General features: G+C 43.4%; 1 protein-coding gene across 1 annotated transcript in view; it reads right to left on the bottom strand.

The window, feature by feature from the left end:
* Positions 1–17,189, bottom strand: part of Fras1 (Fraser extracellular matrix complex subunit 1) — a 442,676-nt gene extending 425,487 nt beyond the window's left edge. Inside the window, exons 1-2 of the mRNA XM_008843691.3 lie at positions 17,094–17,189; positions 7,754–7,785 (exon numbers count right to left, since the gene is read on the bottom strand). Of these exons, the coding sequence (XP_008841913.1) occupies positions 7,754–7,785; positions 17,094–17,163 (102 nt within the window). The 5' untranslated portion in view covers positions 17,164–17,189. The remainder of the gene's footprint in view (positions 1–7,753; positions 7,786–17,093) is intronic.
* Between the last annotated feature and the right edge of the window lie 2,387 nt (positions 17,190–19,576).

Below are 19,576 nucleotides of genomic sequence, written 5' to 3'. Positions count from 1 at the left end.
TCACATATTATCTTTCCCTTAGTAAGCAAAAGACTTGAAAAAGTAAGTAAACTATAATAAGATAATACTATAAGTTGTCACAAATGAGTGACAGTTCTTTTCTGGAACTATACATATATATGCATATATAAATGTACTATGTATAAAATAAGCATGCATATGTATACATTTTGTATTTACACAGAGAGAAATGCAGAAAAAAAGTATTAGATTATAAGGCAAATTGGAGCCAAAAATGGCATAAACATTAAAAAATAAATGAAACAGTGGGGGCAATGTATGGTCTGAACAGAAAATTGAGACATATGATCACACATAGCATAGTTGGAGCACATAAATATGGCTGCCAAACTCAGCCGCATCTTCTAAATTCCAAACAAAGCATAAGAAATGTGTTTGTTAACTTAAAACATCTGTTCCTACCACAAGAATATGAATAAGAATGAAAGTGCATATGGATTATTCATCAATAAAAGGACAAAAATCTCTTGTGCTATTCCCCTCACACAATTATTCTAAGAAGGCATAAATTCCCAAACAAGAAACCAGCACCTCTGATTAGGATGCACAACATACAAAGCCCCAGCAAGGAAAAAGCATCATCTGAGGCACTACCTCTCCTTACCACCCGGCTCCCTTGTGAGAGTTGCAATACAAGTCAGGGGACTTTTGTCACCCTCTCAGAGGGCTTTCTTAGGCAGAAACACATAGCTCTAACTTCAGTCTACAGAGTGAAATCCCAGATAAGAACAACCCTGGGAAACCTGTTAGATGATCCTCCACTGCTCATTCCTGACTGTCTGGTATCAACCTGAAGACCTCCAGTGAGAATCAGGAATCTCATTGCCTCTTTAAGTTTAGGCCAGCATCCAGCACAGTAATGATGTGTTGCAGAGAAACCAATTTTCTACCATTAAACAGGTGCTTCTTAATAAAGACTGGCCTCCCTACTTCAATGCATATTATTCAGTATTTAAAAATAAATGAAAAAGGACAGGAAGCATTTAAAAAGAAAAACACTAATATCCTATAATACCCAATAGACAGGTATTGGGAAATTACCTAACATGCTTCCAGGAAGTTAAGGAATTAATGAATGACGATATGGCTTCCCCTCTGAATACAGTCATCAGAAGCCAAATATTCACCTCAAGGCTGCAAAGTCTGAGATGTCTCAATAGAAGTTGCTAAGCAAAACTGTCTAGAGGAACTTAGAGCACTTAGTACAGAAAGCTTCCAAGGTTCTTCGTTTCTCTTCTCCATAGACTTTCTGAACATATTGATGAATTTCAACAAAAAGGAAATCTGGGGGTTTCATTCCTCCAGGACTGGCTCTCCTGCTCTAGCTCTTTATAATAGGAAGTAACGCTATGGTGCACCACTTCTTAAATGACTCAACACTGAAGAACTCTAATTGTCTGCCTTAGGTTTTTTGGTCCAAATAAACAGGACCTCCAGATTAGACCAAAGGTTTTGAATTCTTTTTTGCTATCATATGCACAATGAATAGTACTCCCATGAGCATACCAGATTTTGACAAAACACAAAAACAGATGTAAAAATGTTCTTGGAACACAGAAGATACGGCTACGGGGGATAACTGTGAAGTCACTTTAGCTTTCTTTAATTCCAAAAAACATACTGAAGGGTGATAGATGACCCCAGACCTGTTCAACTTACACGAAAACAGGAAGCAAGCATACCACAGCAAATTTCTTACTACCTTTCTTTGAATTCCTAAAAATGCTGTAGTAAATCCCCTTCTACCCAGGGTTAAAACCAAGAAGCTATATTTTAAGTACTCTAGAGCACACTGAGACCGTTAAAGCTCTAAAGCTGCTCTGTAGACTACAATAGCCACTAGCCACAGTGGCTATTTAAATTTAAATTTAGGGGCCAGCAAGATGGCTCAGCAAGTAAACTTGCCACCAAGCCTGAAAACATGAGTTCTATCTCCAGGACCTAAGTGGTAGGAGAGAATCAATTAACTCCCAAATGCTGTCCTCTGACCTCCACATGCATGCTGAAGCACACACACACACACACACACACACACACACACACACACACTATATAAATGAGTAAATAAATGTAATAAAATTTTAAAATTTAAACTTCTATTGGAATTAAAAGTTAAATTTTGGTTCCTCCGAGTCATTAATCTCAAGTCCACTCAGTAACCACACATGGTTCTCAGGTACCACAATGGAGGGGCACAGCCAAGGAGCATTTCCATCAGTTCAGTACTGTGCTAAGGAGTCCTGAAGAGAATCTAATCTCTCTTAACTGCAAACTTAGAAACTGAGACTTAACTATTCCAGTGACTTGCTCCATGCTACACAGCTGGTTCTTCCAATACAGACATGACCCAAGATTCTCCAGCTTCTGTCACTGAGTCATTTTCACTCCAATGACTTGTGACCTTCTAGATGGTGTGAATACCTGTTCCTTATCATGTCAGTCCTGGGTTCTACTATAAGCATAACCCTGTAAGGAGAATCACCCCCTTACACAGATGATAAGGCTGAGGTGAGGTAGAGTGAATAAAGTATCAGACCTGAGGCCATGCAGCAGATATACTCTGGTACCAAGACAAACTCTAAAACTTAGGTCTTTCTGCTGTGTTATATTATATATAGTCAACAGTCCACATTTTTATTGGCTTTTACATATTTTTTTCAAATTTATTAAAAGTTAATGCTTTATGATTCACTTTGTCAGCAAAAGTATCTCAGCATTTAGCACTTTTGATCTAGGAAAGAAGAGCAGCTTGATTCACATCTGCAAATCATCAACTGTTTTATAACAACAGGAGCAGCAATGTATTATTGAACCAAGTGTTTCTTAGACTAAGTGGATCATGTTCATCTCCTTTAATCTTGCCAACAATTCTGTGAAAGACATAGCTCAGACCCACTTTACAGATTGAAAGAAATGAGGTAAGAATCAAACTATTCATCCCCAGGAAGAATTCATTTATTTATTTATTCATTCATTCATTCATTCATTCATTTACTTATATGCTTTTATTTTATGTATATGAGTGCTATGCCTGCATGTGTGTAAGTGCACCCATGTCATGCAGTGCCCATGGGGGCCAGAAGACGGTGTTGGATCCCCTGGAATTGGAGTTACAGACAGTTGTTAGCCTCCATGTGGGTGATGGGATTCAAGCCTGGGTCTTTTGCAAGAGCAACCAGTGCTCTTAACCACTAAGCCATCTCTCCAGCCACCCCATCCCAGGAATTTAACAAAGGAAAATGTATGCTTGTGGTGACACAAAGCAAAAGAACAGTGTCATGGTTGGCTTCAGTTGTCAACTTCAAACATCTGAGAACAGGGAACCTGAAATTGGGAAACTCCTCTATCAGAATGGCCTGTGGGGCATTTTCTTGATTGTTGAGTGATGTGGGAGGGCCCAGGCCACTGTGAGGGTTGCCAAACCTAGGCAAGTGGTCCTCAGTTGTACAAGAAAGCAGGCTGAGCACAGGTAAGGAGCAAGGCAGTAAGCAGTATTCCCCCCATGGTCTCTGCTTCAGCTCCTGCCTCTGGATCCCTGCCCTGAGTTCTTGTCTGACTTCCCTCAAAGATGGGCAGTGATCACGTTGTATAAGCTAAATAAACCCTTTTCTCCCCAAATTGGTTTTGGACAGTGTTTTGTCCTAGTAATAGAAATAAAACTAGGACAGACAGTTCAATTCTTTTTATTCAATATACTTGGGAAAGAGCAGATAGGTGATATGTGAAAACTCTATAGTATTTATTGTCTTTTTTACACAGGGTACCCCTGCCATGGTGAAGCTTTGTAACCACTTCCCTCAGATGGATTCCTGATCTCAGAAAGTCACACTTCCCTCCACAGGGTTGTGCTGGGTGCTCTTTTGGATCTGAAAATGTATGAGCATTTCAGGGCAAGAAACATGACCAAACACAGATTATTCAGCGTTTCCTTCGGTACTTTTGGTCCCTTTCTGACTTGACAAATGAAAGAAAAGAAAAATATGGAAGACAGTGTTAAAGAAAGAGGGAACAGCTGAAGTCAGAGTGTAACTGAGAGTTGGCTAACATGTGGCTTAGGACTAAATCATCAAGGAGTGTCACTACAAGTCTACAGGGCTGCCAGAAGTTGGGAAGCAAAACACACTGGGGGCTCGGGGAGGGGGTGGGGTTGAGCACAACACAAGGGGTGGTGGGATAAATACACACATATGTATGATACCGTATAATACCTTGTAAACGGTAGTATGTGGTTGTTATGATGCAATGAGCCTCTGAATGCTTCTTGCATGGTGTCATGAATTTAGTATGCATGCACTAGTACAGGACAGTCTCAGTTAAATGGGAAGGGGTTAGCCAGGGACAGCTGGCTTTTCCAGGAGGTCAGGGATAGAGACTGGCAGAGACAACTGCATGGCAGGTGCGGCAGGGAGGGGGTTGGGCATATAGGACTGAAGGTAAAATAAGCTAATTGTGCTCAGAGACAAGCTTGGCTGTGAGAAATGGAATGCTCAGTGAAATGGTTTTAGAGTCAGAACCAGACTGGAACCCTCTCTTTCTTTGGCACTTACAAGCTGTAAGACAAGCAAGTTATATTTTCTGGACCTCAATTTCCTAGCTAGAAAGACAGCACTTATTTCCTGAATTGTTGGAAGTATTAAATACCAATAAATGCTCAGTCACCGTCCCTTCCACTTCTTTGTTGGTAAAAAGAAATTTTGCTATGGCAAAAAAAGCATGTGCCAGGCATTATGCTGGCATACCCACATACAGACTGCCTTCTTTATTCTATCAAAAACTCTTTGGGAGGGGCCTGATTTGTCTCCATTCAACAGAGTGGGCAATAGAGGTTCTCTGGTTTGCAGCAGAGGTCAAAGACTCTAAACCAGGTCATCAGACTGAACCGGGGATAGGAATGCTCTGCTGTTTGGTGACCTTTAGAGCAACGAGTGAGAAGACCAAAAGGGCATCAGTGAGAGGTGACTTCACAAGACATGGGGAGGGGTAGCAACTAGCAGGCGGAAACTGCCTAAATCCATATTGCCAAGTCCTTGATGTTTTATGGAATTCTTTTTGCATAACGCTGCCACTTGCAACTTCCAACCTGACCAACCCTCCTTCTGGTCACCCATTAAACAAGTAAATGAGCCCCAAGAACTTCACCTCCCCGTCCTAGCTTCCTCATCCATAAAATGGGGACTCTTAGACTACAAGATCTTCAGTCTACAGTCCCTTCTAGCTCTAAAATATGAGCATGTGGGTGGAATTATAAGATGTTGCTAAGCCACCGCATGCAAGGCCAACTCTGGAGTGTGATAGATTTTACAAGAGAGGCCCTCTCACCCAGAGTTGTTTAACTCAGAAACCCTAGCACAGTATAGTACACTGATCTCAGACACTAACTCCAAATATGTTAAGTCTGCATTTCATTGATATAAGAGCAATATCTTTCTTCACTAGGTCTTATGAAGAGGGATTAATGACAAATAATGTAATTAACTACAGCCATAATAGATTATCTGCCATTTCCTCCCTTCCTTCCTTCTCTTCCTCCTTCATTTTTTTCTGTCTTCTCTCCATCTCCTTCTCCCTCCCTCTCCCTTTCCCTCTCCTTTCCCTTCCTTCCTCCTTCCTTCCTTCCTTCCTCCTTCCTTCCTTCCTCCTTCCTTCCTTCTTCCTTCTTTCCTTCTTTCTTCCTTCCTTCCTCCTTCCTTCCTTCTTCCTTCCTTCCTTCCTTCCTTTTCTTCTTTCCTTCCTTCCTTTCCTTTCCTTTCTTTCCTTTCTTGTGTGGCGTTGGAAATCAAACCCAGGACCTGGTACATCCAAGGCATGCACCCTACCTCTAAGTTACACCCAAAAAACCATTGCCAGTTTTAATGTATTTAAAACAGAGAAGATTTAAGATGGTTAACAAGAAATATATATCAAGAAACAGAATCTTGATTTTTTTTTTTTGCCCAGTCTTTTGTATCTGCTTCTCACACAGTGAATTTGACAACAAATTTTTAGTGACTCACCTCTTTTTAAAGTCTTTTTAAAGTATTCAACAGTTTCCCTAGAAACAAGAGCACTATTTCTTTTTATATTCCCATTCCAGCAGTTTAATTAAACAATAAGTCAGGCTCCGTCATTCCTCCTCTCACGATTCCAATGGTTCACTCACCTTATTCAAAGGAAAAGCCAAGTCTACCCAGGGCTGGACACTGTCCCCTGCTCACCCTCTGGCTCCTTCTCCAGCTACCCTTTCCCTCTGATATTTACATCAGCTACCTGACCTTCAGGCACTGAATTACAAATGGCCGAAGGAGTGCTGACCCCACACTTCATACTCACTGTTTGTTTCCCCCTCAGGGATTTTTGTCCCCTGGATGTCTAGTCAGAGCGTTCAGTCTTAGAATTACCTCTTCCAATCTTCCAAGTCTTTGTTGAAATGTCATTTTCTCATCTTGTTTACAGTAGCCACATGGCCACCATCTGAGCTTTTTCCATCCTCCCATCCCCATACTTTTTGTTTGTTTTGTTCCATTTCTTGATAGCATGTCTAACTGACATTTCATATATTTTACTATTACAACTTAGGCTTCAGGATAGCAGGGATTTTTACCTGTCTGCTGATGTTCTCCAGCACCTAGAATAGCAAGCCCAGTGTTGGCACCTAACAAGTAAATTCTTACCAATAGTCTTTATTATGGTGCTAAATGCATGCATACATATAAAATAAAAATAATAAATAAAATATTTTTAAAAAGAATACACAAAAAGAAAAGCCTGCTTTTAAGAACATAGAATGAGAAAGAGAAAGAAAATGGCTTTTCCTAAGTCTTTAATAGAAAAAGATCAAGAAGGAAAAGAACAATACAAATCTGCAGAGCAGCAACTATAGCATGTAAAGATCAAGTTTTAAAACACTACTGTGGATATCTAGACTCTTGAAGACTTTGGATATTCCTCTTCTATTTCATTACCACAGGGTAATCCAAGAAGACTAACATCACACACGCCACCAGCAGGCTGTGATATAGATGAGCAGATCCTTCCCAACCATTGAGGTCCTGCTTTATTACAGCACTTATTAAGCCAAAAATAAGAAAGTGGTGAAGAATGACTTGTCACAGCAATTATTAGAGTTGATGGAGTGTAGACAGTCTTCTCAATAAGGCTTTAACACACTGTTATGCACCATAGTACATTATTAATGAAAAGGAATGCATGAAACTTGCATCAGCCTTTCCCCCCAAGTCATTTTGACATTAAATTCAAAATCAATTCTGCCTACCCCATGTGGCAAAGGGTCAGAGATAAAATGTTAATGTTTGTTGTTTACCAAAAACTTAAAATTATAGTTCAGAGCAATAATCAAGAATCTTCTCTTTTCTAATGAGCTTAATAACAGTGTTTTTTGAGAGAGCCTCAAAGCAGGAAGCAAATATAACCAGAATATAAACAAATTACGCTCTAGTTGATATCTGACAAGAGGATGGAATCTAATTTTCTCTGTGATTGAATGAACACAGACAGACACCAAATGCAAATTGCGTGGGGGGCATTTCAACTTCTCTCCTAATACCTGAGTATCCAAATGGAACTAATTCATTCTAGAAAAGGTATTAATTAGCCTGATGGTGCCAGAACAAGGGGCAATCCTCAAAATGTGAAGAAAAATAAACATATTTTACAATGATAGGCTCACCTCACATACTCAGTCATCTCAGCCAAGCATTTCACACCCAAAAGAAATATATCAAGAGTGACCTACCACCAACAAGGATCCCTGGTAAAGACAAGCACCTGTGGGAGAAATAAATAAAACAAGAATTAAAAGTGATGCATAACCAACCACTCACCACCCCAGCATGCTTACTGATTAAGCTTCATCTACACACATCAGACTCGAGCAAACTACTTTTTTAAAGCATTTTATTTATTTGTATTTTATGTGTGTGAGTGTTTTGTCTTCATGTAGGTAAGTGCACATTGTGCATGCATGCAGTATCCATGGAGGCCAGAAGAAGGTGTCTGATCCCCTGGAACTGAGGTTAGGGATGAGTATAAGCCACCATGTGGGTGCTGGGAACTGATCTTGGGTCTTGTGCAAGAGCAGCCAGTACACTTAACCATTGAGCTGTTTCTTTAGCCAAACTTGCCCAAAATCTTAAAAGCCTGAACATTCTTCTCCAGAGGAAATTACCCCATACATCAGAACAACATCTCTTGAACACACCTGAGGAAGTGCATGATTACAACGTGCTGATTTTTTTTAAATGTATTTGTAATGGCATAATATAAATACAAAGTTAGTATCCTTTGTGATCAGTCAGAAAAGCTTCCACAATTCAGTCCTAATTTATTTATCCAAGTATCTCCCATAGTTTTTTTTCTAATTTTTATTTATTACTTTTATTTATGGGTATGAGTGTTTTGCCTGCATATGTGTAAGTGCACCTGTGTCATGCAATGCCCACAGAGGCCAGAAGGGGGTGTTGAAGCCTCTGGTATTGGAATTATGGATAGTTTTTAATCACCACGTGGTGCTGGGAGTTGAGCCTGGATCCTCTGGACAAGTGTTCTTAACCTCTGAGCCATGTCTCCAGCCCCCATCCTTTGCTTATATAAATTCTTCAGATCAACTCAAGGGGCCAACTTAGGATTTCATAATTTTCATGTCTCAAGAGTTTCTTTCATTTTCAGTTCGTACAGAAGATGCATTTGCTCTACCTGAAGTTCTCAAACTTGATCCCATCCTTGGGCAGGATGACATTCTCTCTCCTTTGAGCTTTCAGCTCTTTGGCCTGCATCATTTATTTGTGAATTCATTCTTCCACAGTTCCCTTCAGTGTTACTTTTTCTAGTTGCTGTTTGTGTGCCTCTTTCTTTCTTTCTTTCTTTCTCTTTCTTTCTTTGGTTTGGGACAAGGTCTCCCTCTGTAGCCCAGACTGGCTTCCAACTAGCAATCCTCCTGCCTCAGCTTCCAGAGTACCATGTGACAATCTTGCTAAAGAAGGGAAATTGATGCGTCTGTTCAACCACACTGTACACACACTTAGAAAGAGACTGCTTCTACCTCTTTGTATGTCCTCCTGTTCATATAGTAAGGATTCATTCTTTTACTTGATAAGCACAGAAATATTAAATACCTTTTAACATAGTTACTATGTTCTCCATTGGGGAGGTTAGGCCATTTTGTGGAGGACAGTATAGATGGAAGTTATTTGAAAAGAACTTTTCTGTTGGGCTCCTGACCTCCAAAACTGGTTTCACTCCATTTTTTTTTTTCTTGGTGAGCTGCTTACAAACTGATACATCTTTATATTTTCCAGTCATTAGGCACCAAATGAAAAAAGAAGATGATTTGTTCCTAAATGGAGAAGAGGGTAGAATTTGACAGGGAGAGCTTACATTCTGAATAACTAACACATCAAAAAAAAAAAAAAAATGTCAAGTGTGGTGGTGCAGGACTTTAGTCTCAGTCAGAGGTAGGCAAATCTCTGTGAGATCAAGGCCAGCCTTGGTCTTCAGAGCAAATTCCAGGCCAGCTGGGGCTACAGGAAGACCCTGTCTCAAAAATAAAATAAATCTCTAAGTTTTATATTCAAGAACGGCATATAATTGTAATCCCAATTTTAAGAAGCACATACACACATCCTCAAGCAATGTTTGAGCAGTACAACAGGTGCTATTTAACCTGGAAGCAGGTGTGCAGTACACTATAACTATTCCCTCAGCAACTGAAACCCAAAACAGATTGAAAGAGGCAGACAAACCAAGGTGAAGTGTGTCTTCACAAGGTGCTGCACTTGGCTTTCAAAGAGGTTGGTTTTCAAACCGACACTTACTACAGTAGTCGCCTCCAATAAACCCAAAGAGGCTAACTTCCCAGCAAAGGACTAGTCCACCTTTCCCATCCTTCGTGGAATTAACAATCTTTTAAGAACAGGAGCAATGAGACTATTATTCACATTTGGGTTTTAGGCAAAGATCTCTGTGGAAAAATTTGTTGAGATGACTTGTATGTCCTTGACATTCAAATAAGAAAAACTTGAGATAAAAACCTTAGGGGAGAATTCATCTTAACTGTCTTATTTTTAAGATATTTTGTTCTGATGACAGTATTTCAGCCTACAGTATGTCATAAAAAAGGAGCTATATGTAAAAATATAAAACAGTCATGTGTATCTCAAATAAATATATGCATAGATACATCAACAATTCATTTATCTTTTTTAACATTTTATTTATTATTTTCATTTTATGTGTATGAGTGTATTGCCTGCGTGTATGTATGTGCGCCCCTGGAACTAGAGCTAAAGATGGTTTGTAGCCGCCATGTGGGTGCTGGGAATTGAACCTGGGTCCTCTGCAAGAGCAGTCAGTGCTCTTAACCACTGAGCCATCTCTCCAGCCCCTCATTTATCTATTATAATTCATTTATTGTGTGTGTGCCTGTGTGTGTGCACGGGTGTGATGCACATGTGTTTGATACACATATGTGCTTGTGCATGTGGAGGCCAGAGGTCACCTTCAGGTGCAAGTATCATTCTTCAAGCACTGTCCATCTTGTTTCTTGAAAGAGTCTCTCACTGGGCTGGAACTCACAAGTAGGCAAGGTTAGCTGGCTGGTAAACCCCAGGGAGCCACCTGTCTCTACCTCCCAGTGCAGGGATTACAAGTGCCACCCCATCTTTTTCCCGTATCGTCAACAATTCACTTTCTAAGTTATTTAAATGCACATTTTACTTCTGATGTTTAAAACATTATAATAAAACCAGGTATAGTGGCACACACCTTTAGTCCCAGCACTCAGGAGGCAGAGGCAGGTGAACCTCCATGAGATCAAGGCCTACCTGGTCTACACATAGAGTTCTAGGCCAGCTCAGACTACAGGGAAACCCTGTCTCAATAAAGTAATAATAATTTTATAATAAAAATAATCACCACTTAGGTAAAATTTAACAAAATTGAATCTTTTTTCAGACCATTAATCTTTTCACGGCTAAACAATGAAATATCTGTGACATATTCTATTTTTTTAGTTGAAAGATAAAACTGTATGTATTTGTTAGGTACAATATGGTGTTTTCAAGTGTGAATAACCTTTAGAATAATCAAAGAAAATTTAACTTTTAGGAAAAAACACAATATTTACCCTTTAGACTAAGACCATCCTCCCATACAGTTATACAGGGATGCTTTCCAAGAAACACATCCTTATGTGTTTTCATTGTTGTGTGGACATCATAGAGTATAATAACATAAACTGAAGCACATGACTACCAGTGTAGCCTCCCTGAGCCAGTGTCACTGACTCCTCCCAGAGCCAGTACATCACTGGCCAAAGCATCATCATTTGGTTGGCTAGAATCTTAGTTCTTATCTCTGTAGTCTAACCTTGTAAAGTCAGCTTTCAACTTCTTTTCAAGGCTCACAGAGAAATCTGGCACCTTAAAGAGTAACCAAATATCCATAGTAAAATCCATTTTAGGAAATTTGGCTAGATCCTAAAAATTCACTGCAATACGGACACATTAAGCAGCACTGAGAATGGACCACGTTTGCATGTGATTAAGCCAAACATCTGGTATAGACCCAGGTCAAACAATATGTAGCTGCTGATAAATTCTATCATTAGAGAAAGAAAGAACTCAATTTGGGTCACTCTATGATGTACAATTCCAAAAGAAATAAGCTTTGCCCTCTGAGGGCTTTCCTAAAACAGAACAGTTCTACCCGGAAGGCAGCCGCCTGAATGAGTGTCCATTAACACAGTTTCCAAAACCTCATTTCTACTCTCTTGAGAAAAAAAGCATTCCAGTATGATGCCCAGTCCCATCAAACATTTATCACTACCCAAAGCCAGATGAGGCCATCCAGAACAAGTATATTTCTCCCACACTATGGCAGGTCACCCGCCCACCAGCAGATGAAGCTGGGAAGTTTTCTGGCAGTGGGTGCTGGGTATTGAGCTCTGGGTCCATCTCCTGGTGTAGAACTAGAGCAGAGAGGTCTTTTCAGTAATCTACCCAGTCACATAATATGGACAGCATAGCTACTCCCTCTGCTCAGTGTTTTTTTCTTAAGGAATACTAGAACCATTGTAGACCTATCTGTGGTTTGTACTTAACGGCTTTAAAAGAACATTAAAGGAAACTCCAACTCTAAGTGAATTGTTAGAGATGGTAGGGACCTAGAAGGAGAAGTGGGGTTTTCTTTACAGGAAAACTGAGGGGGTGGGGGGCACAACTGGAGCTAGAGTTCTCAAACCAAGAACATTGCAGGTTCAGGGCATGGGTTATGGTGGCATTTGACATTCTACACTGCAGGATAAAGCAGCCACATACACAGAGCACCGTGCTGGTTAGTTTTTGTCAACTTGACAAACCATAGATGCCTGGAAAGAGGGAACTTCAATTGAGGAATTTCGTTCATCAGACTGGCCTTTGGGCATGTCTGTGGGACATTTTCTTGATTGCTAATTGATGTGGGCAGGGCCATTCCTAGGCAGGTGGGCCTGAGCTGTATAAGAAAAGCAACTGAAGCAAGCCAGGGGAGTGAGCCAGTATGCAGCATCCTCTATGGCCTCTGTTTCAGCTCCTGCCTCCAGATTCCTGCCTTGGCTTCTCTTGATCACGGACTACAACCTCTAAGTCAAATAATCTCTTTTCTCTCCAAGTCAGTTTTGGTGTTTTATCATAACAGAAACCACACTAGAACAAGCACCAAGAAGTAGACCTAGGTCCTGAGCCTGGGCTCCTCAAGGACTCTCCCTGTGTGGGTGGCTGGCTTACTGCTTGCAGGTCACATGGGCAAAATACTATCTGCTTAAAAACCAATGGGCTTCTGTATTGAAATATTTTGGAGATTATAATGTACTCCTTTAAGAGGCACCTATAAAATTATAATATTTTCAGGGAAATTTTGTGATATAATTTTTACCAGTACTTTTATCCAAAAACTATTTACCTTAGAAATGGTAACTGGTAAACTAAGTGAATTAAAATAGAACCAAAAGCCACAAAATGTCAGACAAACTAGTTAAAAAGAACTTTCAAGATATGAGGAGGTCTGGAGAGCAGGGTATCACAAAGCTATGACTCATTAGGAACACGCAGCCACAAGTTGGCATTTAAATGTTCAAGCTTTACTTCGTGTTATAATTCAGCATATGGCTAGGCACACTGTAGAATAGTTAAAATAGAATCATTTCTGGACTGACAGGACAGTTCATGTTCCAATTACTGTCAGCTAGGATTCAGATCAATTAATAGAGCAGTAAAATGAAAATGTACCAACTGTTTCTGAACAACTACAAGATTTGGCATGAAGCTCCAGCTTTCAGGTGGTGGTCCCTCCCTTCTTCTGAGCCATGTGGTGGAGAATATATTATGACTACTTGCACTTGAGTAAAACAGAGTGATATTGCCACCCAAATCCATAACAGTGAACATGGATGACAATGTCCCCACTCAAGGATGTCTATGGGAAAGCTTATACTCAGAATCCAATTCCAGAGGGCAATGGAAGTGCAATATATTAGAAACAAGAACTTATGATAATATATCACCTCCTTCTCTCTACTATTAGGTAGTTACAAAAGCCAAAATCTGCAGTTACAGTCAGTATCCATCAACTAGAAGCAGCAAAATCTCAATCCTGAAAAAAACCAAGAAGGTTACAAGTTCTCATAGGCCTTCGAGGCCAAGGACTCATGCAGAGGATATTTTATTTGCTATGATGGTGTCCCTAACCCCCGCCAGATCTAACATGACACATAGGTTTGTAAAATGAAAAACGGAGAGACTATTCACTCAGCCAATGTCTTTTCTTCTCTTATATTGAGTTTTAAGCCTTGAGTACCTCACCAAAGGGACTCTCAGACCAAACACAACAAAAGTGCTGATCTATCTTTACAGTGCTATTTTTTAAAAGCATTTATTGAAAAAAAAAAAAAGGGGGGGGGGGGGATTGTAGGATTAGCTAAAGTCACATGGTGGGGAGGGCTTAATGGAACACAGACTAGAGCTCAGTTCTCCAACAAAATTTCCCTATTTCACACAAGCTGTCTATCTGGTAAAAACTCACATGATTTCTGCATGTGAACACAACTCAAGGTGAGAGTCTCCAGAAAATGCTGTTGCAGTTTCTCAGATTCAGAAAACAGCCATGTTAGAAACTTCTCTATGACTTCTTGGTTTTTTATTATGCCCTCAAATCAAAGTAATTTATCAGTTTTGCAATCCTGGGCAATATAAAATAACACTGTCAACAACTTACTTATACAAATTCGCTTTTCTTTTGATACTTAAGATAAAATTTAGAACCAGAGCCAGTCATAGCAATGCATGCCTTTAGTCTCAGCACTCTGGAAACAAGAGGCAGGTGGATCTCTGTGAGATCGAGGCCAGCCTGGTCTACATAGGGAGTTCCAGACCAGCTGGAGTCACAAGGAGACCCTGTCTCAAAAAAAAATCTAGAACCTGAAAACCTCAGCAAAATCCGCTCCCCGCTCCATGCTGGGTATTGAACCCAGGGCCCTGAACTTGCTAAACAAGAGCTCTACCACTGAACTCAAGCCCCAGCTCCTGATCTCTTTTTTTTTCTGTTTGATAATTAGCAAACATATTTTAGAGCTACTACCACATAATATGCTTCCTCGTTTAGTTAGGCGGTTCAGTTAAGGTCAGTCAGTTAATCATGGAAGCTGATCTATTTTCGCTTAATTGAAAAGAATGTGATTTGGTAGTACTTACTCATCTGACCAGTATTCTTGTTCACTCACTGTGCTCACAGCTGAGCTAGAGACACAGGAATAACTCAGAGCTGTCCTAATTCTAAGCTCACAGGCCAGTGAGAAAAGACTCAACTATATCAACTATGATTGTGAAGAATTTAAAAGCATGTATGACACATTTTCTGCAGTTCATTAAGAATAAAATAATAAATTCTTCCATGAGCTGGTAAGTCAAAATGTCAGTGTGTGACCCATCCAACTAAGCACACATGAATATCTGATTTTAAAGACCATTCCCTAGGTCAATAATAACACTTGAGGAAATTTCTAAGGTCTGAATACTTTCTGTCTCTGACGTCATCTCTTAATTTCAAAAGAAAAAAGGATACTATGAAAGACTCAAACCAAAGGTCTTAGAAGATAGCCACTGATTGTCTGTCTGTGAAAACATTATCATACAATTAAACAAATCAAATGACGTAAACTAGGTAAAATGCTAAGCATAGTGACGGAAATAATATGTGCTCATTAAATATTTGTGTTCATTTATTATTAGGTAAGCATCATGAGTTGGCTGGAAATTTTCAGACATCTGGCAATCTGGCAATCTAATGTGTGAGAAGACCCTACAATGTTCTGGGTGTGGGTGAAGTATTTAGATTCAAAGTTTCTAAAGAATCTTTGAATGACTATCATGCGCAGGCACACACACACACACACCAAAAGACCTTGGCAGTTCATAAACTTTGCAGCTATACCAATCCTCCAAAGAGCACACCCTGTAGCCTCTTAATAATAATGGCTTTTGTCATTTCAAGAGATTTGCTTCTGAGGAACAGCATCGTTCCAACTGCCCCCTGGTGAGCAATCCAGGAGTGATAGCATGTTTTCTGTGTTGCTGGGATATGATTTTTAAATAAGAAACTGCCACAAAGTGAAACTGTAATTTTTCTAAATCCTAAGTTGAAGTTCGGGGAGCCTGGGCTGTCTCTTCCATCTGGCTAATTACTATAATTAAACCTTACACGTTTCTTAAGTATGCATTACACATGCACATACACAATTCCATTTTTTTTACAGGTCCTACATGTTTGGAAGTCGGCTACACAGGCCCCAGGCGTGCTTTTCCCTGGAACGGTAGCGTTTGATGTAATTCCCAGGACGGTGTGAGACGGTGGCGCCTAACCTGTGGGGAAAGTCCCCGGTACTGCGCATGGATTTCCTAGGGGCCGCTTGCTCTAGGGTAAGCTGGAGGCGGGAAGGGGGGTGGCTCTCTGGTGACTGGAAAGGGGATCAGGGCCTTGGTCCTCCAGCGACCTCCAGCTGCCCCTAAGCTGGCCTGGGGATCTGCACTGAGAGCCACCTCCACTTTGCCCCAGGAAGCCCACCCTCCCACATCACCGCCACTGCTGCGGCTCTAATTTGCGACTGGGCAGGTGAACTCTTCCCACAGCTGGATGAATAATGAATGAATGGAGCGGAGAGAGGAAGCTGAGAGAGCCCAGCAAGAGAGATGAAGTCGCCTTTCCCTGTCTGCCTCTCCCCTGCCCCTCGGTAAAAGCTAACTGGCCACTTTCCCTGCTGCTCAGAGCAGATGGGAGCTCCAGACTCAGCATTACATCCCGGCCCCCCACCCCCCGCGAAAAAAAAAAAAAAAACCTCTTTATTTACTGACCCCTTATCTGAGCCTAGACTGCGTTTGCTATCCTGGCGACAACTCTGTCCTTTTTCTCTCTCCCAGCTCCTAGGGTTTACAAGTAGGTTGGAGTCCCCGAGAAAAACCTGGAAAGGAGGGAGATGAGAATAAGCCTAAACTCTTACCACTTTTTCCTGGAGAAGCAGGCAGTGTCCTGCCTCTCTGTACCGGATTTATTTTAGGCAACTGAATTGCCTAGGTCCAAAAGACGCTCTGACTCGCTAGTCATACAATAAGTGGTCTTCAAGGGGGAGGCTTACTAGGGCGAGGAGAGCAAAGGGAACGAAGGAGCTTGAAGGTGGAGGAATTTGTTTCACACACAGGTGAGAGCAACTGCTCGCTGCTCATCTAGGTAGGCTCCACCGGCTGCTTTTCCACCAGAAGGTAGGGTGGGAGTGCAGAGACTCCAGTTTCAGAGATGCCATCCTAGCGCCCCCAACCCACCCACCCACCCAAATGCACCTAGGGCAGAGAGGGAACCTTGGAGGGGCTGTGATTTGACTACAAGAAAAAAACAAGAGTGGGAATTTCAGGGGAAACAAAACCCACTCAGGGTCCACCCCTCCCCCCAAATCAGAAACTTCCACCCAACCCACAGCACTAAAACACACTGAGCATTTTAAGCTGCATGAAAACGCACGCACGCACACACACCCGGAGGCACCGCTCCCTTACCTTCGGAGCGAGGCAACACTGCGAACTGCAGCGCTAGGACCACCCCGAGCCAGGCTTGGAGGACGCTCATCGCCGCCGCACTCTCGCTGAAGGAACCCAGCGTCCAGCATCCAAGAACCTGCTCTCAGTCAAGCCGCGGGCTCCGGGACGCGCGGCCAGTGGGGGACCGTGGGCTGTTTTCCCACGGGAAGGCAGGCGATGGAGCCGCCGAGGGCTACTCTAGCATCAGCCGGGAGGTGCGGATCCCGCGACAGGCTCTGCTCACTCTCGGCCGAAGTGGGGGTGGAGGGCTCGGTGGAAGCAGCTCACCGAGCGCTCCAGCGAAGCTGGCCACCGACGCTGGCTGAGCCTGGGAGGAGGAAGGAGGCTCGGTCCGCTGCCAGGTCTAGCTGGAAAGTTGCAGGTCACCGGCTGCTGGGACCCGGCAGCATTCCCTCAGGCTTAGACCGGTCCCTCCCGGGTCCCCGAGAGGGGAGATTCAGGCTCAGGCTCCTCCTCAGCAGCTTTGGAAACTTCTCGGGGCACCCCCCTCCAAGTCGGCGCTGCGTGGGTAAAGGGGGGTCTACAAGGACACCGGTGGCGGAGCCACCGGGCACTCAGCAGGGTCCCGGCCCCGGGCTGCAAACTTTGTGAGGCGCTGCGGGGAGCTCCGGGACTCACCCGCGCTGCAGACGCACCGCGCCGCTCTGCTGCACTCCTGCTGCAGCTGGTTCCCGAGCTCCTGGGAAGGCGCGGGCGGCGCCGGGGGCGCTGCTGCCACTTTCTGGCCCCCGCCCCTAGCCGGGAGGAGGAGTACTAAGGGGCGCGGCTTGCTCCACACCGACGCCCACCTCCGCGCCACGCACCTCCCAAGCAGCGCTGCCGGGTGGAGGTGCGATTACCCTAGCGGCTGCGGAGCCATAATTGTAGGTGCACCGAAGGTAGAGCTAGGCTGGAAAAGACCCCGAACTCAAGGCTACCCAGACGAGGGAGCCTGGAAACGCACGCAAGTCCCCAAGTGGATCCCCGCATTTAAAGCACACACGCTCCGCCTTCCTCGCCTTCTTCCCCTCTCCTTTGCTTGGTGTGAAAATGGACCCAGGGACTTGGAGCTTTGGCAAAGATTCCAGAGAGTCACGTGGGGAAGGGGAGCCGCCGGAGGGGGGTGGGGGAAGCTGAGAGAGCAACCTGATCCCCTTATTCATTCCGCCGGAGTTCGAATTGGCTTTGTCTCAGACGGGATCAAAAGTGGTCACACCAGGGAACCGGGATGGGGCGAGGGGGTTGGAGCTGAGTGGAAATAGGTTGTAAGATCCCCATTCTGGACATTGTTGAGGGTCCGGGAGATGGGTCCACACCCCTTCTGTCGGGAGAAGAGAGAGCGCACACTTCGAAGTCTTATCACTACCTCCCTGCCCCCCCCCCCCCCAGCCCCCCCCGCCCTTAAGGCCTAGCGCGCCGGGGCCACCCCGGCGGCGGAGCTGAGTGGAAATAGGTTGTAAGATCCCCATTCTGGACATTGTTGAGGGTCCGGGAGATGGGTCCACACCCCTTCTGTCGGGAGAAGAGAGAGCGCACACTTCGAAGTCTTATCACTACCTCCCTGCCCCCCCCCCCTCCAGGCCCGCCAGTCCTATAGGACTGAGCGCCCGGGGCACACCTGGTAGTAGTCCTCGCTTTAGAACCTTCCGGGGGCTTTACCCGCAGCCTTGGAGGGTTTTGGCTCCTGTGTTCTAGGAAGAACCTCCCACCGTGAACGCACCTTTCGGATCCCTGAGAGAACGGGTCTGAAAACACCACGCGGTCCTGGTGGGTCCAGCTGCGCCCCCAAATGCCAAAGACTGGAAAGTCAACGTCAGGGCAAAAGCCCACTGGGGTGCACTGTTGAAGGGTTGGAAACCTTGATTTCTAGCCAGGTCTGAGTGATAGCTGTTTTTATAAGGCCAAATAAAAATAGCTGGTCCAGGTTTTATCATTTTATAAGATGGGCGTGGTTGCATGGGAGCGATGCAGGCTGGGTTTCAATGGATCAGCAGAAGAGTTGCCCAAGTTCCCTTAGCAAAGCGGAGATGGCTACACTGTCTCGAAGAGTTTGAAATAGTATTGAACACCGGGCTGTGGGTGGGTAGAGCTCTCAGCGGCCTCTGGTGTCCGTGACCACCTTAAAGAAGGCACACTGATGCCATTGGGACGCTCTGCTTTGGGGGGAAACTGAGTAAAATGAAACTGCCAGATGCCTGTGACTGTTGCCAGTTAACTAGAGCAGAGAGAACCTCCGACAGCCGAGCTGTATTCAGGAGATCTAGCACATGTCCAACTATCAATACCCCTGAGCTGTTACCATTCTTGGGACAACATCGTTTTCATCACTGCATATTCAGCACATAGTAAGGACTCTGTAAACATTTGTTGAAAGAATAGACTGATTAAAACAGTAATCACCCTAGAGAGCAGCAACCATATCAAGCTTTGGCGAGGCCCAAGTTCCCTTCTTTCCCTCTTTT

The sequence above is a fragment of the Nannospalax galili genome, unplaced genomic scaffold (assembly GCF_000622305.1).
Source record: "Nannospalax galili isolate Female #2095 unplaced genomic scaffold, S.galili_v1.0 scaffold440, whole genome shotgun sequence".
NCBI lineage: Eukaryota > Metazoa > Chordata > Mammalia > Rodentia > Spalacidae > Nannospalax > Nannospalax galili.
Note: the sequence above shows the minus strand (reverse complement) of the source record. Positions and strands in the feature narration are given on the sequence as shown.